The sequence below is a fragment of the Emys orbicularis genome, chromosome 19 (assembly GCF_028017835.1).
Source record: "Emys orbicularis isolate rEmyOrb1 chromosome 19, rEmyOrb1.hap1, whole genome shotgun sequence".
NCBI classification, from domain to species: Eukaryota; Metazoa; Chordata; order Testudines; family Emydidae; genus Emys; species Emys orbicularis.
Genome location: NC_088701.1, coordinates 10,595,500 through 10,623,366, shown reverse-complemented (window position 1 = coordinate 10,623,366; position 27,867 = coordinate 10,595,500). Strand labels below are relative to the sequence as shown.

At 55.6% G+C, this 27,867-nt stretch overlaps 1 protein-coding gene across 1 annotated transcript; it reads right to left on the bottom strand.

The window, feature by feature from the left end:
* LOC135891985 (epoxide hydrolase 3-like) lies at positions 1-27,653 on the bottom strand. The gene is made up of 5 exons (XM_065419667.1): positions 27,398-27,653; positions 6,893-7,021; positions 6,384-6,487; positions 2,923-3,071; positions 1-220 (listed from the first exon to the last, which is right to left on the bottom strand). The coding sequence occupies exons 1-5, from the start codon at positions 27,651-27,653 to the stop codon at positions 1-3; spliced, it is 858 nt and encodes a 285-aa protein (XP_065275739.1).
* Positions 27,654-27,867: the final 214 nt, after the last annotated feature.

Here is a 27,867-nt window from a genome sequence, read left to right as displayed (position 1 = left end):
TCAGTCACTCTCCCGCAGGAAGCTCCAGATCAGCTGATTGACCTTGTCGGGCTGGTCCTCGCTGACAAAGTGGCTGGCCTCTGGGATGCGCCGCACGCGGCAGCGCTTGCGCACATACTGCTCCAGGAGGGGGATCATCCCAGCCTCCAGGTACACGTCCTTCTCCCCCCAGATCACCAGCGTGGGCACCAGCACGTCCTTGCACTGCATGGAGCTCCTGCTGCAGGGAGGGGGAGAGAGAGGTGACCACTTGCCCGGGGCAGTGGGCACAGAGCCCCCTCACAGCACAGGGATGGTGGGCAAAGACAGGAGGGTAAGCGGAATACGGGGGAGGGCGTTCAGGTTACCTTAGTGCTGATGGGGGGTGGCACAGCCTCTGGGGCAGCTGCCTGACTGCACCTTCCTTCCCAGAACTCCATAGTTAGACCTGCTACCCCAGCGAGAGCCTGGGGGTTTGTCTTGCCACTCACAGGCCTGGCAGCACCTGACTAAGGCCTGGTCTACACTACACAGTTAGGTAGACGTAAGCTGCCTTACATCGACCTAGCTATATCAGTGTCCACCCTACTACTCCTGAGGGCATTCTGCACCAAAAAATTAATTCTGCAAGTTTTATTTGTCAATAAATAAATGCAGAGGCTCCAGCATGGCAGTGGGGAGCACAGGCCGATGGCTGTACGAAGATGGGAGATCACCCTACAGCCTCCCCACCCCCACCCCCAGGAACACAGACTCAGTGGTGAGGCTGCACCCAATCCTGATACAGCACAAGGCCTGGGCCTACTCCAGAAACACACTGGGGCCCTGGCCCTCTGCACCAGGCACACCAGGTCTGGGGTAGGCAGGCTCAACCAGGGAGGATCAAAGTGTGGAGGGGCTCAGTGTTGGGGTTTTGGATTCTGTGTGGGACAATCTGGATGCAGGCAGCTCAGTGTGGGGTCTAGGTATGAGGGAATCTGATGCACAGAGGCTCATTGGGGGGGTGCAATGGGACTCTGCAGGGGCTTCCAGGTGAAAGGGGTTGGGGCCCAGCACGGGGGTCTGGGTGCAGCTAGTTGGGGGTCAGTGGCCTGGGGGTCTGGATGTGGGAGCTCAGGGTGGTGCAGGGGGTGGGGCTCATCAGGATGGGGGTTTGAGTGTAGAGAGCTCAGTGGGGGGTGATTGGAGGCAGGGGGTCTGGGTGCAGGGGGCTGCAGATGCAGGGGTTGAGGTTCAGTGGTGTTGGGGTTCGGGCATGGAGGTTCTGGGTGTACGGGGTGAAGCTTGGCAGGGGTGTCTGGGTATGGGAGGTCCATATGCACAGGGGTTGAGTGGATGGGAGAGCAGCTCCCTGTACACTGCCCCCCGTCCCCACAGCTTAGGAACGATGGGGGCCGGAAGCAGGGGAGGATGCTGAGCTTCCTGCAGCTGAGGGAGGTTTCTGGGGGTGGGTCTGACACAGCCCCAGCACTCCTTGCAGGGGAAGAGGAAGTCCCGTCCCCTCCTGCCTCCAGCGCAGCCGGGACTAGCAGCTAATCCCAGCTCAGGGTAGGAGCCACTGGCCGGGGTGTTCCCAGCCCTATGGTGATTTACGTCACCACTGGCTACTCCGGATGCCTGAAATGATGTACCTGCACAGCTAGGGAGTGGTGCATGACTGCTCTTGGAGCTTCCCTTTGCTTCCCTGCCAGAAAATCATTTTTCTGCAGGGAAGCAAAGAAATCTGCAGGGAACATGAATTCTGCGCACACGCAGTGGCGCAGAATTTCCCCAGGAGTAACACTACAGCCTTGCTCCTGCTGATGTAAGTGCACTACTACTCTGACATAACTACTCCACCTCCACAAGAGGCTTAGGGCTTATGTCAGTGTAGATAGGGTGACACAGCGTCCGTGTCATCCAACATCAGCTATTGGATGTCATTTTTGTTAATTTCACGGCTCCCTCTTAGAGCCGAGCTCACAGTTCAGGCTGTCACCCTGGGGTGGGTGTAGGGCTCCAGCTAGAGCCCGGCTGCCCTCGGACTCCCAGTTCCTGGCTCCCCATCAGGAGCCTGGCAGCCGCCCAGGCTCTGGGTGCGGAGTTCCCCGTGGGGAGCCGTGGGGGGGAGGGGCATCAGGGCTCCCAGCAGTGGGTATCTGGGAGTTGAGAGCCCAGGGAAGGGTGGGGGGCAGCCACGCACAGAGCTGAGAGCCCTGGCTCTCAGCCTCCTGCACTGCACCACTTAAGTCGGTGGAATCGTGCTGGTAAGGAGGGTAGTGTGGATACGAATCTGCAGTGGCTGTAAGTCAACCTAACATAGGTCAACCTAAGTTTGTAGTGTCAACATGCCCATAGTTACCCCTGGCAGCAGGGCCGGCTCCAGGCACCAGCTTGGCAAGCAGGTGCTTGGGGCGGCCACTCCGGAGAGGGGCGGCAGGTCCAGCTATTCGGCGGCAATTCGGCGGACGGTCCCTCACTCCCGCTCGGAGCGAAGGACCTTCCACCGAATTGCCGCCGCAGATGGCAATCGCGGCTTTTTTTTTTGGCTGCTTGGGGCGGCCAAAACCCTGGAGCCGGCCCTGCCTGGCAGCACCAGACTCTGCCAGGGGCGCCTACACCACAGATTTGGTTCTGGGAGCAGAGAGGGGCAGCAGCTCCCAGTGCAGACAGATCCCCCGGCCCTTGGCTCTCGGCAGTGTCAGGGAAGCACGGGGTGGAATGGGATCCTACAGTCCTGTGCAAGCCCCAGCACTTCCCTTCCCTGCCTCGGGGCTGCCACCCACTAGCCCCTCCACTCATTTCGGGCAGCCGGTGGGGCTGCAGCAGCCACTTCCCCCTCCTGCTCCTCCCAGCCCAGCACGTGTGCCCTCACCCGTCCCAGCTCCCCAGCATCAGAGGGGCAACTCACTGGGTTCAGTGTGCTGCACTGGGGTGAGCTCCATGGAGGGGCAGGGGCCCTACCTGAGCATGTTCCTGTAGTAATCGAGGGGTGGCGTCAGCGCTCCGGGCTTGGAGAAGCTGAACATGTAGGCCTCCAGCTCCTGTGTCGTCAGGCGCCGCTCAGGGTTCTGGATTCCTCCCTTCCTGCCTCCCAAAGTGTCCTTCAACAGCTGCCTCAGGACAGACATTGCCGGGGTCAGGGACAGCTCAGATCTGGGGCCTGGTGAGCGGCTCCCGGCAGACAAACCATCATGCTCCATCCAGAGCCAGGTAGCCTAATCCCTCCGCAGGGATGGCTCGGATCTGGAGCCTGGCAAGCCAAAGGGGTGGGGGCCTGGCTCCTGGCCAACAGACTGTCATGCCCCAAATCTTAGCTCCCTACAGAGCCCGGTGAGCCTGATCCCCACGGCAGGGATGGGGAGCCCCCATGAAATGCAGAAAGAGTTCCAGCTAGTGTCAAAAGCCTGGCGTATGGGGGCTCCCTCTCCCAGAGATGACCCTGCCCGGCTACTGGGACAGGTGGGGGTGCTCCCCAAAATTGCCCCCCATTCTTCCTAGCCTGCAGGCTTAGCCTGGAGTCAGCGGCCTCCACAGAGGAAACTGACCTATTCCGTCTCCTCTATCCCAGAATGGGCCCCTCGCATGCTCATGCTGCTTCTCCTAGAACAGTGCTGCTCAACCTTTTTCGTACCAGGAACAAGCTTGCTGTCTTCCAAACGTGTCAGGGAGATCTCAGGGACTGGTGCTGGTCCTAGCACTGGTCGTTGAGAAGCACTGCTCTAGAACCCCCACCTAGGGGGACCAGGTGAGGGAAAGAAAAAATTGGGACACATGGGGGGAGCAAAATAAAAAAGCGCTGCCGGCAGATATCGGGACAATTTGTAGGGACAATATCGGGATGTCTGGTCACCCTACCCCCACGTGGCTTTGATCAAGCAAGGGCTGTCTCCCCGGTGGTGGCCCAAACAGTGTGTGTAGAGAGGGCCGAGTCCTGACCCTCCCCATGACAGAGCATCCCGAATCCCAGGGGAGAATCCCAGAATAATGAGGGACCCTAAAATACATCTCCTCAGTGAGTCCTGGAGGATGTAGAGAGAGGTGGTCACACTGCTGAGCTCCTGCCTCCAGATCAGGCATGGACAGGACAGACACAGATGGGGAGGAGGGGACATGGGCATCACCAACCTGGATCAGCCACACACCCCATCTAGCCCAGGATCCCATCTCGGACAGGGCTAGTGCCAGCTGCTAGAGAGGAAGGGGTAAGAACTCACCCCCAGTCCCCACAAGGTCTCCTCCCAGGCTCTGAAGCAGGACTGTCGATCTCCTGGCCAACATGGTGTTTTGCCTTTGGTTTTGGTCATAACCTAACAACTCTGGCTCTCTTCCTTACCCAGAGAATCATCACTAAGTTTGAACCTCACTAAGTTCAGGCCTCAATGACTTCCCATAGCAGTGAGTTCCACCAGCTAATTATTTTCTTTCATGGGTTTGACTTTCCCACCTTTCTCCTGAAGTCTGGCTCTAGGCAGCCCAGAACAAAGCACCTTGCTCCAAAGGGCCAGGGTCCTTTAGTATAAAGCTCAGCTCCCTCCAAAGCAGAGGTCATTGGATTGCTATTTAGCTGCTCCTGCAGCAGTTCCAGTAATTACTGCCCCAAAGGCAGTCAGTAGCTTTTATCCCAGCCCCCCCTCCACCCCCACAACACAGTCTGTGGCCCCATCCTGGGAGGGTCATGCCCATTGTTCCCCCCTTCACTTCAGGTCTGTTGGGATATTATCAGCTGCCAAATTAATTGATACTCATTCCCGCCCCGCTCGCTGGGATCCCCCAATCCCATGCTCTCTAGCTGCATTACCGGTTCCTAGCTTCTCCCCCATTTAATGTAGGGCTGACTAGTTCTCCCTTCCCAACCCTGCTGTAGGAGCGACCTTTATCCAGCATGAATTCCATGGTGTCACTCCTGCCCCTCCTTCTAGCTACTCCCAGCCCCTTCCCATTAATCTCTATCCTCCGCACCTGCTAATTAACCAGCAGTTTATTACTGCAGCCATTAGGAACGGGATGATCCCTAATTAGCATGGGTGTTTCCCGTTTACAAAGCAGCCACTGTCCCTCTGACTTACAGGGCCATGGTTAATACACACACAAAAAATGGTAGATTAGATTTCCACCCACCACTGACATGCAGCCACTGCTGGGGTGGAACCTAGCCACTGGGACAGGAGGAGGAGAGGGAGCTCAACTGGTGCATCCAAAAGAAAGCAGCGGGGTGGGGAGATGGACAGAATTGAATTCCCTAGGTGGGTATAATCCCAGAATTCAGCCAGACCAGCACCCTTGCAAAAAGCACCCGAGATCTTTAACAAGTGCCAGTGGGGTTAGGGCCTCTGTTTTACCCCCCAAGCTGAAAGGCAAGGGAGTGCCGGACGCAGTGCCAGTCACCACTCAGTAGGCAGGTTTTCTCCCCCTGCACTGTGCTGGCCCCAAGGTGCTGGGCCCTCACCTCAGGAGTCAGTGCCGATCCCAATACCCCAGCAGGGCTGTATGGGGTGCTGAAGGAGCTGCACACCAGAGCTGTAAATGTCTGCAGTCATTAACGATCCCCTGGCAGCTTTCCCAAGTCAGGGTTAAACTCCCACTGGGGCCATTCCACCCTGCCCTTCAGCCCTAACATGCTGCATAGTGGGTGGTTACCAGGTGCCACATCCCTCCCCAGAGGTGGCTACACCCAGGGAGAGCGAAGGGGCAGTTCTATAAATGGGCACATTTGGAATCCTAATTAAGCTGAGCCACGGCTGCCAGGTCCCTTCCCACCCCCCTCCTCCCCGGATCCCCAGCTCCCCCAGCCAACTAGCCCCACTCCCTGCTCCCACCTCCCCCACCCCCCACCCCCAACTCCCCACTCCCACCTCACCCACCCCCCTCCTCCCCGGATCCCCAGCTCCCCCAGCCAACTAGCCCCACTCCCTGCTCCCACCTCCCCCACCCCCAACTCCCCACTCCCACCTCACCCACCCCCCTCCTCCCCGGATCCCCAGCTCCCCCAGCCAACTAGCCCCACTCCCTGCTCCCACCTCCCCCACCCCCAACTCCCACCTCACCCACCCCCCTCCTCCCCGGATCCCCAGCTCCCCCAGCCAACTAGCCCCACTCCCTGCTCCCACCTCCCCCACCCCCAACTCCCCACTCCCACCTCACCCACCCCCCTCCTCCCCGGATCCCCAGCTCCCCCAGCCAACTAGCCCCACTCCCTGCTCCCACCTCCCCCACCCCCCTCCTCCCCGGATCCCCAGCTCCCCCAGCCAACTAGCCCCACTCCCTGCTCCCACCTCACCCACCCCCCTCCTCCCCGGATCCCCAGCTCCCCCAGCCAACTAGCCCCACTCCCTGCTCCCACCTCACCCACCCCCCTCCTCCCCGGATCCCCAGCTCCCCCAGCCAACTAGCCCCACTCCCTGCTCCCACCTCCCCGCTCCCACCTGGAAGTCACCCAAAGACAAGAGCAGTTCAGGCAGCCTCTGCAGCTGGAACATGACTATGTAGCTGGAGCGCAGCAGCTGGCAGGGGTGGCCTCCTCCGTACTCTGCAGCGGGTGGGCAGAAAGGCAGACACCGACATGCTGAGGCTGGAGGGCCTCCTACCCCGGGGCCCCCTGGAACGCTCAGGGCTCCCACCAGAGACAGGAGCGAAAGTCACGCGGCATGTGCCAGTGATGTCATTTCAGAGCTCGCTTGGGCTGGCCTGGTGCTCGGAGAGCCTGCAGCCCCTGTGGGGGGGCGGGACGGGTTGGGAGCCCCAGCCACAATGTAGAGACCCCAAGAGCCTTCGTCTCCCCACCCCAAGGAGTGCTACTGTCACCTGCTCGAAACCTCCGTGCTGCTGGCAGGCACTACAGCCGCCTGTGCTGCAAGAACCAGCCTCCTCCACCCTGGACCTGCCACTGACCCTCGTGGGGGGAGCCCAGCACCCCTGCAGGTCAGAGCATCACCTTTAAGCACGGCCGGGTTGGTGGCATTCATGATAATGAGCTTCTCCACCATGTTGGGGTGATTCATGGCGAACTTCCACGCGATGGTGCCGCCCCAGTCATGCCCCACCAGGATGCATTTGGTAAAGCCTGGAAGCAGAGACAGCGAGGCAGACCGACTGTCAGGGCAGAGTGACGCTGGACAGAGCTGGACTTCCACAGTCAGGGTGCCCCACCACTGCCTCTCCCACCCCACCCGCCTCCCCCTCTACCTTACCCTGCCAAGGGTATGTCCACTTCTCCCACAGAGTTGCCCTACCCCCCGCACCTCCCTCCTGCCACAGAGTTGCCCCCCTCCATTGTCTCCCTGCTCCCCAACTGGGGCAATAGCCAGAGGCTCGGACAGCCTGGACAGACCAAGCAAACAAGCAGGTGGGATGGGACACTGAGCGTCTGTCTCTGCTGTAGACACACCTGCTCATTGATCCAATTCTCGCCCCAGAAATGGAACTCCCGACTCAGCAGAGCACAGCCACGCTGCCACACGGCAGCCAAGCTCTGCCCACTTGCTGCTTTGCCCACTTTGCTACCAGCCCCACTGGTACCAGCAGGCAAAGGGTTCACGGTTCCAACAGCCTGACAAACTCACTACACCAAGCACACCACTTAATGGCGTTTACCCAGCAATGACATCATGGGAGGTTTCCAATGGAAGGCGATGTCATCCCGCTCCTCAGAATCCTTGCAGGTGGGGGGGATGGCTGATATTGAAGGAGTTGTGTATATGCATTGAACACATGGTTAAATAAGTGAAGTTTAGTCTCTAAGCATCGTGTTACGCTTTTGTCTTGTGTCACCTTCCCATTTCCATCATCCTCGCTCGCTAGCTCTTAGCTCTCGCTCTTCGTTACGACCTGTACGCCTGTTCTCACCCGAACTGGAACTCAGCCCTGTGATGTTAGACACGATGCTGAACCATCCCAGCTGGTGTGCGCTGTCCCTTGGACAGCTGACCTGCCAAGTCTCCGTGTTCAGTGGACGGGGGCTAGGCACTACAGGGGAATGCTTCACAGGGGCTCTGGGACTGCGGTGCACCTATTGTTAATCTGCAAGGCAAAGGAAGGGCTGCCTGGGGGCTAACAGACTGGAGGTGGCAGGGAGCTGACACCCACTTAAGCACAAAGACTTCCTCTGGCTGGAGGCCGGGGGTTCCAAAGTGACTCATTCCTGGGCATCCCAAGAACCATCACAGGGGTAAGAGCTGCAGCCTGGACTCTGCAGGCCACTGCCCCTCAAGACTCTGCAGGAGGATCCAGCCCCACTGTCCCACCCATCCCTCCCCCCCCCACACACACCCCACAGCACCTTAAGCTGCAGGTAGCAGTGCTCCCCATAGGAGGCATCGGTAAGGCATGCTAGGCATGCTAGGAGGTCTCTGCCAGAGACGGAGAAGCTGGGTGAGTGGTGCTAGAGCCCTGCTGTGACATGGGATGGAGAAGAGCAGAGCTGGCACCTTCTGTGCCACTGGACAGCATGTCTCACACATCTGCACACCCGGCCTGGACTGGCATAGCTGAGCCCTGCCTCACTCCCAGCCTGGAGTAGGAGAAACATCTGCGGGGACCCACAAAGGGGCAGCAACCACCAGGCCACTCCTGGCAGTGCCTGGACCAGGACCCAGATTTAGGTTCCCAGGTTTGGAAAGTTCAGTGAGAGATTTAAACAGTGACAAAGATCTCGCTACCTCAGCCAGAAGGGACCTTTCTCACCTAGCTGCAGACCCCACCCAGGGACTCCTGCATGGACCCAGAACTGCCGGCTGAGGGATGGGGCTCTCACACACATCCCACCTCTGGGTGATGGCGAAACCAGCTCTTCCCCGGGGAAGTTGTCCCAATGCCAATCCTCCTCCCTGGCAAATATCTGTGCCTCATTGCCAATCTGACGCTATCTCAGTTCAGGTCCCAGCTGCTGGAATTCGTTCTGCCTTTGACGGCTAGGTTAGCGAGCCCGGCCAGCTGCCTGCTCGCCCATGGAACCCACCAGGCTAAACTGGAACTGAATGTCTAGTGCAAGAAGTGAGCGAGAGAGCGTGCGTCTGTCTGTCTCCAACTCTCCCAGCGCTTCTGTATCCCCCAATGAGCAGGAGCAAAGGGCACAAGCCCAGTTCCTTTCCCTGGGCTCCAAAGCGAAGCGCTCCGGCAGTGCACTGGCTCAGGAGGCAGTGGCTTGGGGGGGGTGACTCACTTGGACCCACTGCTGCACACTGGTCCATCCAGTGCCCAGGAGCCCCAGCCTCGAACCTGCACCCTGGCCTCTCAGATGGCGCAACAGGACAATAATGATCTGCCAACAAGGGAATTGTTTTTAAAAGCCAGGGGCCCACAGCTTTGACCCCCAGACATGTGTTCACCCTGGTGGCCACACAGCAGGAACCACACTCCCCCCTCTGCCGAAGGTGGACTACCTCAGCACAGGATGGGGAGGGGGCAGAAGGAGAGGGGGAGGTGTCTCTACCAACTGCCAACATTCACCCACCCACCCAATGTCTGACCCCTGCCCGCTTCACTAGCCACCTCCTCCCCAGTTGCATTTAGTGCCTCTGGTTGCCCCCACTCTTTTACTATTGGCTCCCCCACCCCAAAGGGCTCAGCCCCTCTGTCCAGCTTGTAACCAAGTCTTGGGGCTTTTCTCTCCCACATCCTTCCCACTCGATAAACCTCTGGGTCCCTCTCAGCTACCACAGCCTCCCTTCCCCTCGGCCACCCCCCCAATCTCACCTCAGCTCTGCTCCAGTTCAATCTAACCCCAGCTGTAGAGCAGCTTCTTCTGCGTCCAGCTTGCTTTTCAGACTCTGCACAAATACAACCCAGCTCCAGGCCCCTCACACCCTCTCTATTCCCTGCCCACACTCTTTAATCTCCTTCACCCACTCCTGACTTCATGGCACCTGCATTGAATGCCGCACCACTGCCCCACCCAGGCCACAGGGGTCCTGGCACGATGCTGCGTAGTGTACAGCACTAGCTCCTCTGGGCAGGGCTTGCCTCACTGTACAGCACCATCCATGCCTGCCTTGGCCCCCAGCTCCTCCTCCATTGGGGTGTGTGTGATCTCCCTCAAATCTGCCCCCTGTGCCCATCATATCCAGGTCCAGGAGGAAGAGAACACACATAGTGTCACATCCCAGGGCCATGTCTGTCCAGCCATGACCAGGGGTTGAACCAAGAGCTGAACCCATGAGCTCACCGACAGCCGGGAACAGGCCCGTTCAGCTGAAAGCCCACTCTGTGGCTGGCCCTACAGAGCATGATCCCCCCAGCTCAGATCAGGGCTCAGGCCTGAGGCAGAGGCTCTCCCACCAGTGGGACTCGGCTGGGGCAGCCACGATGTAGCCCCTGGAATCCAGTTGGGGGTCACAGGACCTAGAGGCAGAAGGGACCTCTTGGGGCATCAAGTCCAGGCCCTGCTACGGCAGGCAACCCCATCACCTGGTCCCTTCTCTGCAAGATGCCCTAGAGGGCAGGGCTGGGGGACAGCCTGTCCGATCCGGCCACGAGGCTCCTGGGGTCACAGTGCACTCTAGGTCCAGCTTGCTGCCTCCAGAGTCTGCCTGAGCCAAGGCCTGGATTAGGCGTAGCCCAGACAAGGCTGGGGTGACGCTAACAGGACGTGGGTGTAACTGGGGGAGATGGCACTCCAACCAGGGAGCACTTCTTCATGGGCTACACAGGCTTGTGGCTGGGGGCAGCCTCCCCGGGCACCTGGGTCCCAGCTGCAGCCTTGAACTCCAGGGGTCGGTGCTGTCTCCAGAAACTGGAAAGGGGCTGCCAGTGGCCCAGTTTCCACCATGACCAAGCCTCCCAAAGCAACTGCAGCTCCACCCTTCACACCCTTCCAAACCTGCCCCCCGTATTCCCAGTTCCTAGGGTCAGCTGTCCCAGTAATGCCCCCAGCTACAGCTCCAACCCTCAGTCTTCTCTGATCCTGCACCCGATAGCCCCAGCCCCTTCTGAATCTGCCCTCTATAACCCCAGTACTAGAACTACAGCTCCGACCCGCAGTCCTCTCTGATTCTGACCCCCATAACCCCAGCCCCAAAGCTACAGCTCTGACCCCCAGCCCCTTGTGAACCTGCCCCCCATAACCCCAGCTACAGCTCCGACCCCCAGCCCTCTCTGATCCTGCACCCCATAGCCTGAGCCCCCAGTTACAGCTCCGACCCCCAGCCCTCTCTGATCCTGCACCCCATAGCCTGAGCCCCCAGTTACAGCTCCGACCCCCAGCCCCTTGTGAACCTGCCCCCATAACCCCAGCTACAGCTCCAACCCCCAGCCCTCTCTGATCCTGCACCCCATAGCCTGAGCCCCCAGTTACAGCTCCGACCCCCAGCCCTCTCTGATCCTGCACCCCATAGCCTGAGCCCCCAGTTACAGCTCCGACCCCCAGCCCCTTGTGAAGCTGCTCCGCCCTCTAACCCGGCCCTACCTACCTACCTGAGCTCTCGGCCCAGCCAGCCCGCTCCCTGCCGGCTCAAGCGCAGGCTCCGCCCTCATCCCGCTCAATGATTGGCCAGCCGACTCTCACAGCCGCCGGGAGCGGCCGGTGGGCGCAGGAGTTCTCTGCGGCTGGGAGCCAATGAGAACGGGGGTGGGCGGGATCAGCGCACTCAGACCCGCCCCCTGGTTGGGGAGCGCGCACCGGGGGGGCGCGATGGCCCTTGGCCAAACACAGGCCGCGCATGCTGGGCCTGGGCCTCCCGGCCAAATGAGTCACGTGGTTGAAGGCCAGGCCTTGGGCCTGCTGGGTGGAGGTCAGCCCCCCTCTGCCCAGCTGCTGGGGGAGCTCCCCACGCAGGGCCCATCTCTCAGTCTATGCAGCACCCAGCACCACTGGGGCTGCCTGCTGCAGCCATAAGACCCCGCGCAATGACTGCTGGGCTCTTTCCCAGCCGGGGGTGGGGGGCTGGCAGCCAGGACGCCTGGTTCTGGCCCCAGCTCTGCTGCTAGCTGGCTGCACACTTGGGCCAGCTCCCTGCCTTCTTGATGTCTCAACTGCGCTGTGGGACAGGACGAGGGGGACCAGGCCGCTGGTTTTTGAACGGACCCTGACAGCAGAGCGAAGGCAGGCTAGTCCCTACCTGTCCTGACTCCATGTGCTGCCCCCCCGGGAGCTGCGGGGGCAGTGCCTGTGGGCGAGAGCAGTGCAGAGTTGCCTGCTGTGCCTCCGCCTAGGACCCAGACTTGCTGACCACTGCCAGGGCGCAGCGCGGAGTCAGGACAGGTAGGAAGCCAGCCTTAATGCCCCCACTGTGCCGCTGACTGAGAGCCACTGGAGGTAAGCCCACGCCCCAACCCCAAGCCCACCCCCCAACACAGAGCTCCCTCCTGTACTCCAAACCCCTCATCCCCCACCCCTGCCCCACTCTCCGACTCCTTGCCCCAGCCCAGAGCCCCAGCCCACACCCTGAACCCCTCTGCCCCAGTCTGGAGCCCCCTCCTGCACCCCAAACCCCTCATTCTGAGCCCCACCCCAGAGCCCCCACTCCCAGTTAGAGCCCTCCCCGCACCCCAGCCCAGTGAAAGTGAGTGAGGGTTGGGGAGAGGCAATGTAGCAAGCGGGGGTCAGGTGCTCGGGGAAGGGGGGCATGGCCTTGGGGAAGGGGTAGGGCTAGGGTGTTCGGTTTTGTGCAATTAGAAAGTTGGCAACCCTGGACAGGACTGACCCTCCCCTCCCTTCAGTCTATGGTTGTGAGGCAGACCGAGCCCTGGGGGAGACAAGGGCTGTGCGTTGGTCCGGCTAGGCAGGAAGCCGGGTTTGGGATCAGCTGTTGGGTACCCTCAGTGCCCCATAGTGCAGAGACAGGAAATCACCATGCCCTTAGCGTGCCAGGATGCCAGGCGCGGCCCAGTGACAGACTCTTTCGAGAGAGTTAGCCAGACCGAACTGCTGTGACAGGATGTCCTGGGGTTGTGAGAAGTGCCCCGGGCTAGCCAGGCAGACTGCTAGCTTGCAAGACTCGGGGAGAGGAGGTGGGGATCCCATTTCCTGGGTAACTGAGCTGTGGTGTTTCCAGCTCAAGGGCTAGGCAGGCAGATGGGTAACACCAGCCAGCATGGGCAAGGTCCTAGGGAGCCTGAGGGTTTGTGTTTCCAGCAGCATGGATTCACCTGCATTCATCACAGCGCAGACCTAGCTGTACTGCAAGGGAGAACGGGGGTGGGGGGCTGTCAGAACACAGGGGCTGCTGGACTGGATTGGAGTTGAGGTCCATTTAGCCCAGGATCCCCACGTTAGCAGAGCCCAGCACCAGCTGCTGCAGCGGCAGGTGTCTGAGCCCTGCAGTAACAGCTGGGGGATAATCTACCCCTATGAAGGTCTTGTGTCAAACTCAGCAGCAGGAGGTTTTCTTTTTTCTTTCCCAAACTGTCAGCAGAGCTGTTAACTCCGGATACTCCCGTTATCCATACAAATGTCCAGTCTGTCAGGGAATGGTGTGACATTCTCGGCCTCGACCCCATTGCACGGCCGGCAAATCACACGCTGAATGAAAACTGATCTTGTATCTGTTCCGAATGAGCTGCCTTCCTCTTGCGTTGACCATTCCCTTGTGTGTGTGTTGGGGGGAGCAGCCAGTGCTCAGTCCCTGGAACACGGTGGGAGCCCAGTACACTCCATGGGGCTGGGTTAATGCTTTTCTCCCCGCTTGGGCTCCAGGAGGCCTGGTATTGATTGTGATCACTGCAGGGCCCAGGTCACAGGCAGACAGAGGGGGGGAGTAAGCTAAGAGCAGTCCATGGGGGAGCAGGGCTTGTGTGTCTGGGGCTGGACAGTGGGGATCTAAGGCAGATCACACGGGCCCTGAGACAGTGAGGAGATCCCGGCTCAGCTGCTCTGGGTGGAACCTTCAGCTCCCATTTCAGGACTCCCTTGCACAGCCAATGATTCTATCTAGCCCCTGCCCACCTGGCTTGGCCAGAACATCTTTTTGGGTTAGGGAAAGGACCAGTGGCGACTTCCTAGCTCCCAGCACAAGGAGGGACTCGGATACTGGGCGCTCTGTCCCCAGGAAAAGGAGCATCCCAGCACTAGGGGCCATTTCATCCCAGCCACGGTGCCCAAATGAAATAGATCTCTGCTCATCCCTCCAGCACCTCTGCCACTTTGTAACCTCCCTAGAGCCATCTCACTCCTAGGGGCAGACGCATCGGTGCTGGAACTAGGGATGCTGCCAAGCCCCTGACTTGAAGTGGTTCCCATCATATACAGGGTTTACAGTTTGGTTCAATGGCTCTCAGCACCCCCTGTATACCAATTGTTCCAGCACCTCGGGGCAGAAGTTATTGTACTTGGTTTAAAAAAAAAAGTGGTTTTTTAAATTTTATTTTTATGAGATGAGAAAAACCAAAAGAGAAGATGGAAATATCTTTTATTGGACCACCTTCTGTTGGGGTTCCCAGACCTGAAGAAGAGCTCTGTGTGGCTTGAAAGCTTGTCTCTCTCACCAACAGAAGTTGGTCCAATACGTGATATTACCTCACCCACCTTGTCTCTCTAATATCCTGGGATCAACACATCTACAACAAAACTGCGTACAAAAAACAAGATACGTATTTATGCACTTGTTCAGTATAAGAAATATTCAAGCATTCAAATAATTCAAAGATTCAGAACTATAGATCTTAACATGAAAGTGCTGGTCATGAAAATAACATATGTAACAAACACTGGTCATAAAGCGAAACCTGACAATTTCTTGGATAATGGTGTCTGAGTTCTTCCACAAAGACATCCAGGGTCAGTTCTGAAGTAAAAGCATTTTCATATGACAGGACAAATAGGCTTCCCTTTCTTTCATGGGTCATGCTCATCCTTTGGTGTGATAACATTATTTTCAAACAAGAAAAGGAAACGTTAAAAGCTACAGTTGATGCTCCAAACAACAAGACTACTACAGACATTTTTAAAATGCCATGGGAAAGCCTCCTTTAATTCCTTGGCAACAGCTCAAACTTCTTCAAATGCTTTGCAATTTCTCGTATCTATCAGCGGTTTAAATAAAGGCATTTCAGCTTTCACCTTCTCAATATCTAATCCGAGCAAGCACACAGTGATTCCAATTTCAAGACGTCTGGAGAGCTGGTGGAATAGGTTGCTGACAAGCTTTTGTATAACATGGAGTTCTCCTCAGAAAATCACCAGTGGTTTCATCAATCAATTCCTGAGAAATCTGGGACCACTGATGCCCATTAACGCTTTGGAATCCTGGTAAGTGCTCAATGACTATGAAATCTTGACATTTTGGGAGCAGTACCGTGGCTTTTTGGGTGGCACTTCTTAATATTGATGCTTCATCACATGCATCTTTCAAAACGGTGCTTGGGTGAAATCTCAGAAAAAATCTTCAAATGTCTCTTTTGTTGAAGTTCTTCACAGGCAAGTTATCAATTCACCTACATTAGCAAGGCACATTGGGTCCTTTAGAAGGTAAACGTTCACAGGAGCAAAATCTTTTAAAATCATTCTCATAACCTCAGCTAAGAACAAGAATTTGGATGATTCTGTAACTGCCAACAGCCCTCTTGCTTCAATGGACATATCCACTCACAAATGTTGACAGAAAACTCTGAATCTCTTCCCAATTATTGAAAATTATTCCCAAGGTTTTCAAGTGACCAGTCCAGCTTGTTTCCATGAGTTTTTGCAGGTGCTGCCTATGTACAGAAGACTCACCTTGGGTCTGTGAAAATAATTTGTATAGAGTTACAATTTTAGAACATATTTGGCACTGCTGAGTTCTTTCTTCCCACACACGAGTAACCACCAGATGTAACTGGTGAGTCAAGCAGTGAGTGTCAGGTATTTGCTTGTTTAATTTCTCTTGCAAAAGCATTTGTGCCCTTCCTTTGCACCTGGACATAACTTTGGCACCATCAGAGCAAGAACAAAGTATTTTGAGGGTCAAGACTCAGTGGAGGTCTTTCAAAATTTATTGTGAGAGATCTTCAGCAGTGAGGCCATGCAATGGGGCTAGTCCAATAAGTCCTTGGCTTTGCCATCAACAGAGTAGCATACAATGGTGGGAAATTTTCTATATTCACAGCATCCCTTGTCATGTCACATGGCAGGCAGAAGAACTGGACACCACCATTTTCAACAATATCTTTCAAAACTATCCTCATATCAATTATTTCATTCTGAATCTCAACAGAAATGTACTTTGCATTTTTCAGAGCGGTTTTCAGCGCATCCTTGAATTTTGGTTCTTGTCCTGCAGTAAATCTATGCAGATGGAAGAAAATTCCCGATGAACTGTTTAGAGTAGGTCTACACTTAAAATGCTGCATCAGCACAGCTGCAGCGCTCAAGTGAAGCTGTTCCTACGCTGACAGCATAGTTAATCCACCTCCCCAGAGACAGTAGCTATGTTGACAGTAGCCGCTCTCCCGTTGACATCGCGCTGTCTACACGGCGGCTAGGTCAGTATAACTAAGTCACTCAGGTTAGTGTAAGTAAGTGACGTCGTTAAACCGATATAGGTCTGTAGTGTAGATCTGGCCTTAGTCTCTGAAGTTTATGATCTCGTGATATCCTCTCAGAAGCAACTCGTTTATCACAGCAAACTGGATAATTTTTGCTAAGGTTTTAAAATACTGTTTCTTACCATTCGTGAGGATGAGACAAAAGCAGCAATTGTAGCACCTGAAAAAAAGTTGATTAAAATAAGCATCACATTCATAATTCAGTAATGTTATTGAGCAAGTGAGTAAACTGAAATCATAAAATTTGTCAATGTTTTGTATGCTGGATCTGCCACATCAAATCTTGGAGTTTCCTCAAGTTTCTAGGGGCCGAAGAGCCTGTTTGGAAAAGGTTTTTTTCTCCTTCTCTTGGCACAGTCATTCATGGTTATTCAGGGTGGGAAAAAATCCCTCCTTTCTTAGTTTTCCAAGACTGGGGCTTTCTTTTCCAATTTCAAGCTGTTGCAGTGTTTTCCCATTAACTTTAATAGCCCACCATTGTCTTTTCCTGGGTCTTACAATGCTAGTTACTAGGAGCTAGTCTCTGGAGGGGAAGGCGGCCCCTCCCTGCCTGTAGTGAGGTGGAGCTGAATGTTGCAGCACAAATTATGAGTGTTACATATACATGTAAGCAGAGTCAGGATGAGCTCTACCCTGACATCTGGTGGTGAATTATGGCAAGTGTGGAAAAGAACTTCAGGGGCTGATCTTGTTTGCATAGGCACACACCCACCCGCCTAGCATGAGCCCACAGCAACCGAAAGTGGTTACTCTGGCTGATGTAGGATCCCCAGTTTCTCTGTTATTGGGGCAGGAAGAATAAATTGATGTTACCCTGATTATGTGAATCAACGCCAGTGGAACTGTTGTATGACAGAGAGATTCACCATTAACTAAATAGCACTTGCTAGACAAGGAGCATGGGTTCCAACTCCCAGTGAATGGAGAGAGGCTGGGGACAGGTGTTTGTACTTGATGGTATGGGCCCCTTTTGAGAGCCTGAAACACCAATTGCACTGTCTCCTCTCTCTTGCATTGTGTTATTGAATAGCAGAGCTAATTTTGATTCCATTAAGAGTCTAGTTACAGGCTGCTGAGCTGAATTCGCTTTGGGCCAATGGTGCACCAGCACTGGGGCTCCCTTACTACAAGCTGAAATCACTAAGAGCTGAGTGCTGTGTTAACTAGTAGGGGAGCCTGAAGATTTATTGCTAAGCGGCTGGCAGAGCAGAGCAGTTTGTGGGACGGTTGGTGTGGCCCACGGGATGGCGAGCGGAGCAGTTTGTGGGATGGCTGGAGCGGCTCACAGGACGGCTGGAGGAGCGGAGCAGCTGGTGGTGAAGGCTGCAGCAGAACCCCATGGAGAGGCGGGGCAGTCGGCCTCGGACCATGTAAGGTGCCCCTTAATACCCCACGTGCCCCTTTCTCCCCCCCCATTTCTCCCCAGGCTGGGGATGGGGTCAGGTAAGACTCTGCAGATAAACTTTTCAACTCTGGGGCTGCACTGACCAGGGACAGAGACTTTTGGGGTGTGGGACTTTGGGGGTGGGTCTTTTGCTGATGGTTTGTGTTATTAATCCTGTTTGTGGTGTTTTCCCAATTTAATGCTGATGTCGTTTACCTCATGTTATTAAACATTTTCTGCTACACTCAGACTCCGCGCTTGTGAGAGGGGAAGTTTTGCCTCTTAGAGGCGCCCGGGGGGTGGTATGTAATTGTCCCAGGTCACTGGGTGGGGGCTCGAGCCAGTTTTGCATTGTGTTATAGATTCATAGATTCTAGGACTGGAAGGGACCTCGAGAGGTCATCGAGTCCACTCCCCTGCCCTCATGGCAGGACCAATACTGGTGTTATTGAAACGGAACCCCTAGATACTGAATGGGCAGAAGGGTTCCATACACAAATGCAGTCTGTACACATCTCATAATGACCTTCGGGTCAGAACATTACAAGCCTTCATAAGAGACTTGACCTGACAGATTTACACACAACGCATGCAGCCAGTAGATTAAATTGCACATTCTTTGGGGTTTTAGATTCCCCTGTTCTCCCCTTGGGGTGTCTGGATCCTGATAGTCACAGAAATGTAGAAATAGCAACAGATTCGCTTTTCCTTGCTGCAGTCCAAGCAGCCATTGCATTCATATCGGATTAAGCCTTTGCCCAGAGAAAGGGCATTTTTCCAATTGCAAAATCCAGATGTGATAAAAACCACATCAGCTCCCCTTCCACCAGTATTGTGCATACATCGGCCAAGGAAAACAAAAGGCCTTATCAGCTTTAACAGAGATGGGGCTCACAACCCTGTTGCCTGTCAACGTAGAGCCAGCTCTACAATCCAAAGTTAAATTGACCCAGCTACGTTGCTCAGGGATATGAAAAATCCACACCCCTGTGTGCCGTAGTTAGGTAGACCTACCCCCCCGTGTAGACCAAGGGCGCCGGAGTCCTCCCAAAAGTGAGGGGGCCAGGGGTCCCCACCCCTGCCCCTCAGACCCCACTCCCAGCCAAGCTGGAAGCTGGAGCGGGGCTGGGGAACCCCCCCCACACACACACAGGGTGGGGTGGGGTGGCAAAAACAGCCTACTGCCCGCCCTCCAGACCCCCTGCCCAGGGCAGGTGGAGGGACCCAGGCTCACCACAGCTGCCCACCTGGCTCTTGCCGTGGCCGGGCTGCGGTTCTGAGGGTCCCACCCCCAGCCAGAGCTGGGTTGAGGAGAGCTGTGCGGGCAGCTGTGGGAAGCTGTTGCGGAGTCATGGACCCTCCACCTACCGGGGGGAGCAGGGACACGGCCGGGGGCTGCTCTCAAGCCTCTCTGCACTGCAGGCAGGTGGAGGGTTCGCTGCGGCTCCCCGGCTGGCTTGGCGGGAGGGTGGGGTCTCGGGGGGAAGAGGGGAAGGGGGCAGGGTCTGTCCGCCCTAGTGAAAAGTGGATGGGCCAGGCCCCCCCACTTTCAAAAAGTGGGAGGGCCCTGCCCCCGCCCCCCCGGTTCCAGCACCACTGGTGTAAACAGAGGCCTGATCTACACTACAAGGTTAGGGGTGACGAAAGGACAGCTTACATCGACCTAACCTTGTGCGTAGCTGCGAAGCATCTTCACTCAAATTTGGCTCCCGCTGACGTAAGTTCCTCTCTACGCCGATTTTGTAACCCCACCTTCCCGAGCGGCAGACAGTCGTGGTCGCCCTAGCTAGGTCGATGCAGTGTTGGTGTAGAGGTTGCGTTGCTTATGTCACGGTTACTGGCTTTCAGGAGCTGTCCCACAGTGCCCCACACTGACGATACCATCAACACCAGCGCCCCTGGTGAGGACACACCCCGCCGGCCCAAGGAGCCAAGCGTGCGCCCACACAAGCGATTTAATGACTGCAGTGCCTGTGTGCCGACATAACTTAGGTCAACATAATTTTGTAGCATAGACATGGCCAGAGCTAGGTCAATGGATGAATTCTTCTGCCGACCTAGCTACCACCTCTCGGGGAGGTGGATTAATGGCGCCAAAGGGAGACCCCCCCCCCCCCCGTCGCTGTGATGAGTGTCCACACGGACGAGCTACCATGGCGCAGCTGCGGTGCTGCCGCTGCTGTACCGTTTCGAAGGTAGACAAGCCCTAGGAGTTCCCCTGGACCCTGCAGTAGCGTTGCAGTCCCTGGACAGTCCTTCTAAGGTTGCTTCTGGGCTCTGGAGGAACCTTCCAGCTCTGGGCAGCCCATCCACACTCTCTTGTGCTCTAAAAGCAGCTTTCTCCTCTCCCTCAGTTCGAAAGGACTCTTTCCTCTCTGGACAGGTAGGCAGGGTCTGGCATGGAAACTCCAGCATCGACCCCTGCGTCCCCACTTTGTAGGGCTCCCTGCAGAGGCCCCTCTCTGCAGACACTTTCTTACCAGGGTTACCCATCTTTTATTGTAGCAGCAACACAATGCAGTTGCCAAACTTCACTTAGCTGAAACGCAGTCAATAATACGGCCCGCTGGCCCCTTAGGCCTACAAGCACTCACCTGAGGAAACTCCGATTAAGAAACAGAGATGAGGGGACTGGAACACATCTTCTTCCGGGCGTGGAGGGGTGGGGAGGGCAGGGCAAAGAAATTGAGGGCTATGGGCCTGAGACAGGCTCACCCACCATTTGCCCCATTGTAGTTTGCCCTGCACAGCATGGAGCCTTCTGCCCTCTGGGGGATCAGCCCTGGGGCAGCTGCTGGGATGGCTGCCATCAACAGCTGGAATGGGGGCAAACACGTTGCAGGCTGGGGTTGCATGGGACTCAGCACAGCCACCTCGTCATGGAGCCAGCCGCATTGGGACTTGGTCTCATGTTGATAAGGCAGCTGGGAATTCGGGTGCAGACCGGACATGGAGTTTGTGGCTCATCATGAGCCAGAGCCCAGTGCCACCCGCGGGCAATGCTGGAGCCCTGCACCAAGCCACACTCCAAGGCTGGAATTCACCAGCAGGTTCATTACCAAGTGGTGAAGCACAGTGGCCCATTCAAGCCTGGCCACAACCTAAGGGGCCATGGGTCATGGAGCAGCTCAGCTCCAAAGGCCAGAAACCCAAGGCCCAGCCAGCATGTGTGTCTGCCAGGCCCAGAGCTGTTGTTTGCCAGGGATCAGTGAGGGGGCGGGCGTGGGGTTGAACAGGATAACCTGCCCCTCCCTGCAGCCTCCCAGCACCAACCCAGGGAGGGATCTGCCTTTGCCTCTTCTCACCAGCCCGGTGTTTGCTCTTCAGCATGGCAATGGTGTTGTCGCCATACACACTTGTCCAGAGCCAACGGGCCCCTCCAGCTTGGCACAGTTGCGTAGCACTGCAATGCAACCACCACCACACCCACCCTTCCCTTCTGACCCCTTGGCAGCTCAATTTCATCCCTTAGATTGAAACTCTCCTCTACCTTCCTTGGTATTCACATGCAGGGCAGCTCTGAAACTGAGTAATGCATTCCAAGCATTCTCCCATCCTGAATGGCACCAGCTCCAGGACTGCACCCTGAGAGCTGGCCAGACTGGTTCTAAAGTACCTGGCCCAACAAGAACCCAGCCGCCCACGAGCTCCTGAAGCGTCTGTGGGTGTCAGGGAAAAGGAAGACGAGGTTACACCTTGGACAGGGGCTGTGGTTCTTCGAGATGTCTCCCTGCCCCACAGGATGCTCTCACCGCTAGGGCGCCTCCTCCTGTCCGCACTGGGGATTAGCTTTTTCCAGGTCTGACACCCCCTTCTGCTGGTCACCACACTCCTGCTGCCTCCTCTCTCTCTCACCCTCTTCTGCCAGGGTGCTCTGTCGTCGTGGCTTGGCCCTCCGGGCAGGTCGTGTGTGTTTCCCTTTCTGAGGTATCAAAGTCTCTTCCTCCAAGATGGCCATCACCCCTTCACCTGCCTGGACCAGGCCTCTTCCCCAGTGGCTGGTAGGGGAACCTGGGCCTGCTGTCTACTCTGGGTTCCAGCTTAGGGACCCTCTGATCAGCAGCCAAGGTCTGCACCCCCTTAAACCTTGCCACCTTTTCCTGCACCCTGCCACCTAATTTCCTTCTTTCCCTCTCGACTGTCCAGAGTGGCTACAGACTCCTCACTGCAGCCCCATTCCACGGCCAGCTTCCTGGCTTTAGCTTACCCCGCCTGCTCCTTCCCATCTGGGGTGGAGCATTATTTAGGGATTACTTAGGCCAGCTAATTCCCCTCAGCTGTGGCCTATCCAGATAATTGGTCTCATTAACCCCTTCTAGGCTGATGTGCTATGAACACCCCATCACAGGCCCCCTATAGGTGCTCCACTTCAGGTTCGTATGCGCCTCTTGAGGCCTTGTCTGGAAATTTTCCATTAGAATCTGTTCAGTCCGCTCATACGCTCTATACAACTGCGCTCCGAGGGCTGTGTAGGCCAACTGCCATCAGCAACTTCTCTATCCAAACATCCAACAAAAACAGTCCAAAGCAGAGGGGAAGGAGGGCAGGCAGTGGAGCAGCCATACGGACACACGCCTCAAAGAGCCAGTTAGTGCACAAGGTGAGTAACCTTTTCTTTGAGTAGTGTCCCCATGGGTGCTCCACTTCAGGTGACTCCCGAGCAGTATCCTCACAGGGAGAAGGGGGCTTCGGAATCAAGTTTAAGACTGAAGACAGAACAGCAAAACCAAACACCACGAGAGATCTGAGGGTGTGGACCAAGGCATAGTGTTTAGAAGATGTGTACACTAAAGCCCATGTAGCAGTTCTCCAGATCTCAGGCACTAGAATGTGTTTGAGTAACGCTGTGGAAACTGCCTGTGACCAGGTCGAGTGTGCTGTAATCATTTGGAGAGGAAAGGCACCAGCTCCATCATAGCAAGCAGTAAGATACTCAGAAATCCATCTCAACCATCTCTGTGAAGAGATCATGGACCCCTTTGATCCTTCTGCGATGAAGACAGAATCTAGGTGATTTCCAAAATTGCTTGGTCCTATCCAGCCAAAGGCCAATGCCCATCACATAGCGGGAGAATTCCCTTCACATTAGCTGAGATTTATGTGGTTTAGGGAAAAATACTGGCTGAAGAATAGACTGGATGGAAATCTATCAGTGCTGTAGGTAAGAACTTTGGGTGAGGTCATAGATAGAAGGAGGAGGGGTGCCTTGGGTGTCTCCTACATTTTTATAGTGTCAGGCCCCTCTTAGACAACATTTCCACCTGTGATTCAGGAGTCAAAAAGTCTCCAGGGGAGGATGTCTCCTCCTGGTTTCCCCACCTGTTGGAACTTCCTTTGTGCTTGAGGACTCTGTTTACTGCTTAAATGCAAATGAAGCAGAGCACACATTCTTTTGTTTCAGACAGAGCTGTTTGGGCAGGGTGTGGTTTGGAACCTCTGTTCTGTCTAATAATTAACTTCCTTTATGATGGCCTGGAAGCATTCATAGAATATCAGGGTTGGAAGGGACCTCAGGAGGTCATCTAGTCCAACCCCCTGCTCAAAGCAGGACCAATCCCCAGACAGATTATTATCCCAGTTCCCTAAATGGCCCCCTCAAGGACTGAACTCACAACCCTGGGTTTAGCAGGCCAATACTCAAACCACTGAGCTATCCCTCCCCCGTGGATAGAGTGACCAGACAGCAAGTGTGAAAAATCGGAACAGGGGTGGGGGGTAATAGGAGCCTATATAAGAAAAAGACCCCCAAATTGGGACTGTCCCTATAAAATCGGGACATCTGGTCACTCTACCTGTGGAAGATGTTCAGTAAAGGTTGCAAACTTGTAATGTCGGACTTGGCTGTGACTGCCTTACATTTTCCCATCCGAAATCGGAAGGTCGTGGATGAGTAGGCCTTTTGGTCATAAAGGTCTGACTTCTGGTCCTTATATTAAGGGGTAGACCGGGAGTAATGCTGTTTATCCCACTTGTTTACAGCATCCACCACCAGGGAAGGAGATAGTAGTGGTGGGGAAGCGGGGGGACAAATTCTGAGTCCCTGGGGGGAACATATTGCTTATCTGCCCGTTTGCAACGTGGTGGGATGGTGGCAGAATTTGCCACACAGTCTTTGCTGGATCCAGGAGCATTTCATTAATGGGTAGTGCAATCCAGGTGAGTGCTGCCCACTGCAGAATGCTGAGGAGCTTGTGTTTGAGTCTTAACCGCCTCACAACGTATCTCTGGAGGGTGTCTGCCACCCTCTCCACAAGGGCCTGGAATTGGCAGAAATCATGGTGGGGGAGGCAGGACCTTCTCTGGAGATAAAGAGAAAACAGGGGTTTGAGAGGTAGCCTCTCTTTTCCTCCCTAGCCTTCTGTTCTTCAAAGGCCTCCTCATGTTGGGGATTTGGTGGAGGAGAATGTTTGACCCTAATTTCCTGGTGCAGTGGAGCGAGAGGTCTGGCAAATTGCTGCCAATTCGCTGCCCAAGGAGCCCAGCATGGCCATATTGGGGGGGCATACAGGAGAGGGGGTGGTACCCAGGACTGATGCCACCATTCCTGATGTGGGCGAGGATCTTTGTCAGAGCATGGGTTCCTGCAATGATGCACAGGGCAGCCTGCCAAAGAGGGCGCCACGCACTGGCCCGGTGCTCCACTTGCACGCTGCGGCCAAGCAGCCACAGCGCTGGTTCCTCTCCACCTGGCCCAGCTCCCCCCTGCTCACTTGCTCCTCTTGGCCAGACAGGGGTAGAGAGAAGCCCTCAGCTGCTGTGGCTCTGCTCTGGCCCCACCCCACCTCCTCCCCCCAGAGGCTTGTACCACTTGGTGGAGCGAGTGGGAAGGAGGAGAGGGGGAGGCTAGGCGGCGGGCCCTGGGGTTTCTGGCTCCCCCGTGGTGCGGCCCCCCTGCCTCCTCCCTGGGCTCTTGGGCCCCTGCCAGCCCTGGGGCAGCGCTGGTGGGAGGGTGTTGAGCATACAGCTCCCCCCCCCCCCCCCCGCCCGACCCAGCCCTGCCTTTATTCAAAAGCAGAGGCCAGGAAGCGTGGGGGTCCTGGACTATGCTGGGCAGGAGGTGGCACCGGCCCCCAGTGGACGGACACCCGAACCAGTGGGCGCTCCTTGCTCCAGGTAAGCCCTCTCGGCCTGGGCCCTGCAGAGCAACTGGAGTCCCTTCACCCCATCCCCCCACCAGCGCCCCTGGGGGAGACCCAGTGCCCCCTGCCCCATCCCCCCATGAGCGCCCCTGGTCTAGGGAGGGATGTGGGTCTGGTCCAATTTGGAGGGTTGGCCTGGTCTTTTGGGGGCACAGCTGGTCCTGATCCTAGTCTCTTTGCCCCTCTGCCTGGGAGGTGGGGGGGGGGGGAAGGACTAGCGAGACTAGTATGAATAATGACACTAAATAAAATGTATTAAAGTTTTTCATATTTTTTTAATTTTTAAAACATTTTAAACAGTTTTTAAATTCGCCCCAATTTCATACAAAAATTTAATTCAAGGCCTGATAGTTCATATGAGAAATGTGAAGGATGAGAGTATGATGGTTGGTTCCCTTTTAGTGGGAGCATGCTTTGGCTTTTGTTAGCTGTTTTTACCCACATGCTCTCACACACACAGTCCCCCCAGCACACACACCAGGGCTCCCTGCATCCAGGTCACGTTCCCCACCTGAGCTGGGCTGTGAGGCATCAGGAGCTGCTGCTCTCCTGCCCTCTCCTTACGCAGCCCAGGCAGGGAAAGTCACCTGGATGCAGGGAGCCCTGATGCTGCTTCTCGCTCCCCCCTCACAGCTTCCTACGGGTCTGCGGGACAGAGGAGCAGCAGTCCGGGGAGGAGCGAGCAGCAATGCCAGCTGCTTTGGGCATCCAGGTCAGTTTCCCCATGTGGGTGCAGGAGTCAGGAGTGAAGGAGGTGCAGGGATTAGGGGCGCAGTTGAGAGTTCAAGGTCTCTAACACCATAGACTTAGCAGGAGATTGGGGCCTTTTGGGAGCTGGCTTCTTGCGGTGGGAGACCAAACTCCTCCTCTTTGGACCCTCACTGAGTCCTCTGAAGTCTTCCCCCTCTTAGGGAAGACCTTAGCTGAGGTCGGAGGGGCACTGGATCAGTCTGGAGACAGATGTGCTGGTGTATGTCTACTGACCTGGCTTGGAAGACCCAATTGAAGCTTCTGAAGCTGGAACTCTCCCTGCGACCTGCTTCCAAACTCTAGATTTCAGAGCCAGGCACGAGTGACATGTCTGGGAGATATGGGACTCCCCCAAACACAGGATACACTTAGAGTGGCTGTTGCTGATCTGGATAGTCTCCCGACAAGAGGCATCATTTGAAACCTGGTGAACCAGGCCTGCCCACCCCGGCCAAACAAGTTCCCTAGAAAAAATGGAGGAGAAAGGGAGAGCAAAAAATTCAAACCTCTCACGATCATCTAATTCTGTACTGACAACTAACACTAACTAGAACCACTAAACTAACTGCATGAATACAGGAGGTTATCCAAAATGAGATTCTCTGGGCTGAAACTGGTAGGCCTTTCATCCTATCTGCTATTGCCACAAAGAGTTGCATGGATTTACGGAATGGCTTGGTCTTCTCAATGTAGAAGGCTGGGGCACATCTAATGTCCAATGAGTAAAGACACCGCTCCTCTGAATTCCTGTGCAGTTTCGGGAAGAAAACTGGCAGAAAATAGCCTGGTTATTGTGGAACTACGAGACCACCTTTAGAAGAAATGCTGGGTGGGAGCGTAGTTGAACCTTGTCCTTGAAGAGCACCATGTTCGGTGGTTTTGACGTAAGGGTCCTGATTGCCGAGACTCCTCTGGCCAAGGTAATTGCCACCAGGGAGGCAACCTTCCAGGAGAGGTACAGCAGAGGACTTGATGCTAGCAGTTCAAAGGGAAGGCCTGAGAGTCTTGACAGGATCAGGTTTAGGTCCCATGGTGGAATTGGTTTGCAACTTTGAGGGTAAAGTATTTTTAACCCTTTAAGGAAGCAAATGGACATCTCATGTGAGAAGACCCACCTACCGCTCACCGGAGTGTGGAAGGCCAAGATCGTTGCTAAGTGTACCTTGATGAAAGCAAGGGCCAGGCCTTGTTGTTTCTGATGGAGCAGGTATTCCAGCACAGACTGGAGGGAAGACCGAGTCAGCCAAAGACCTTGTTGGGAAGACCATACTGAGAAATGCTTAGACTTGGCCAGGTAAATAGTTCTAGTAGACGGCTTCCTACTACCTAGCAAAACCTGGTGAACTTGCTCTGAACAGGCCTGTTCCTCCGGGTTCAACCATGGAGCTTCCACTTGATGGAGTAAGCAGCTGTGATCTGGTCAGAGCAGGTCCGGGAGGGGTGGGAGCAGCAGCCAGGGCGCCACTGACAAGTCGAGTAGTGTGTCAAGCCAGCGTTGGCGCAGCCACGCGAAGGCTATAAGAATAACCCTTGCCTTGTCCCACTTGACTTTCAGAAGGACCTGGTACACCAGAGGAACTGGAGGAAATGCATAAAATAGGAACTCTGTCCGTGGAAGCAGGAAGACGTCTGAGAAGGTGCCCGGACTGTGTCTGCACAGCGAGCAAAATTGTTTACATTTCCTGTTTGGCCTGGTTGTGAACAGGTCTACCTGGGGAGACCCCCAACCTCTGGAAGACGTATCTGGTCACCTCTGGGTGAAGGGACAACTCGTGGTGAGAGGAGAAAGATCTAGTGAGGTGATCTGCCAGGGCGTTCCAGGCTCCCGGAAGATGGGAATCCTCGAGGTGGATGGCGTGCTTCACGCAGAAGTTCCACAGATGGATAGCCTCCTGGCACACGGTGGAGGAGCGCGCTCTTCCCTGCTTGCTGATGTAGAACATGGCTGCCATGTTGTCCGTTAGCATTCGTACTACTTTGCCCATGATCTGGAGAAGGAACGCTTGGCAAGCTAAGAGGACTGCTCTGAGCTCTCTGATGTTTATGTGTAGGGAGAGCTCTTCCTCAGACCACAGGCCCTGTCTCCTGAGGGGTTTGAGGTGAGCTCCCCAACCTGGATCAGATGTGTCCAAAATTAAAGACACTGAAGACTAGGGGGGTAACGAAAGGAATGCCTGCAGT

What these genes read in the sequence shown, in the direction of transcription:
- LOC135891985 (XM_065419667.1), bottom strand. Translation starts at nt 27,653, where the DNA reads ATGCTAACGGACAACATGGCAGCCATGTTCTACATCAGCAAGCAGGGA. An exon ending in GAGGTTGGGGGTCTCCCCAG is followed by an intron (nt 7,022 to 27,397) that starts GTAGACCTGTTC and finishes CTCTGCTTCCAG; the next exon opens with GCTTTACCAAATGCATCCTG. An exon ending in CAACCCGGCCGTGCTTAAAG is followed by an intron (nt 6,488 to 6,892) that starts GTGATGCTCTGA and finishes CACCCGCTGCAG; the next exon opens with AGTACGGAGGAGGCCACCCC.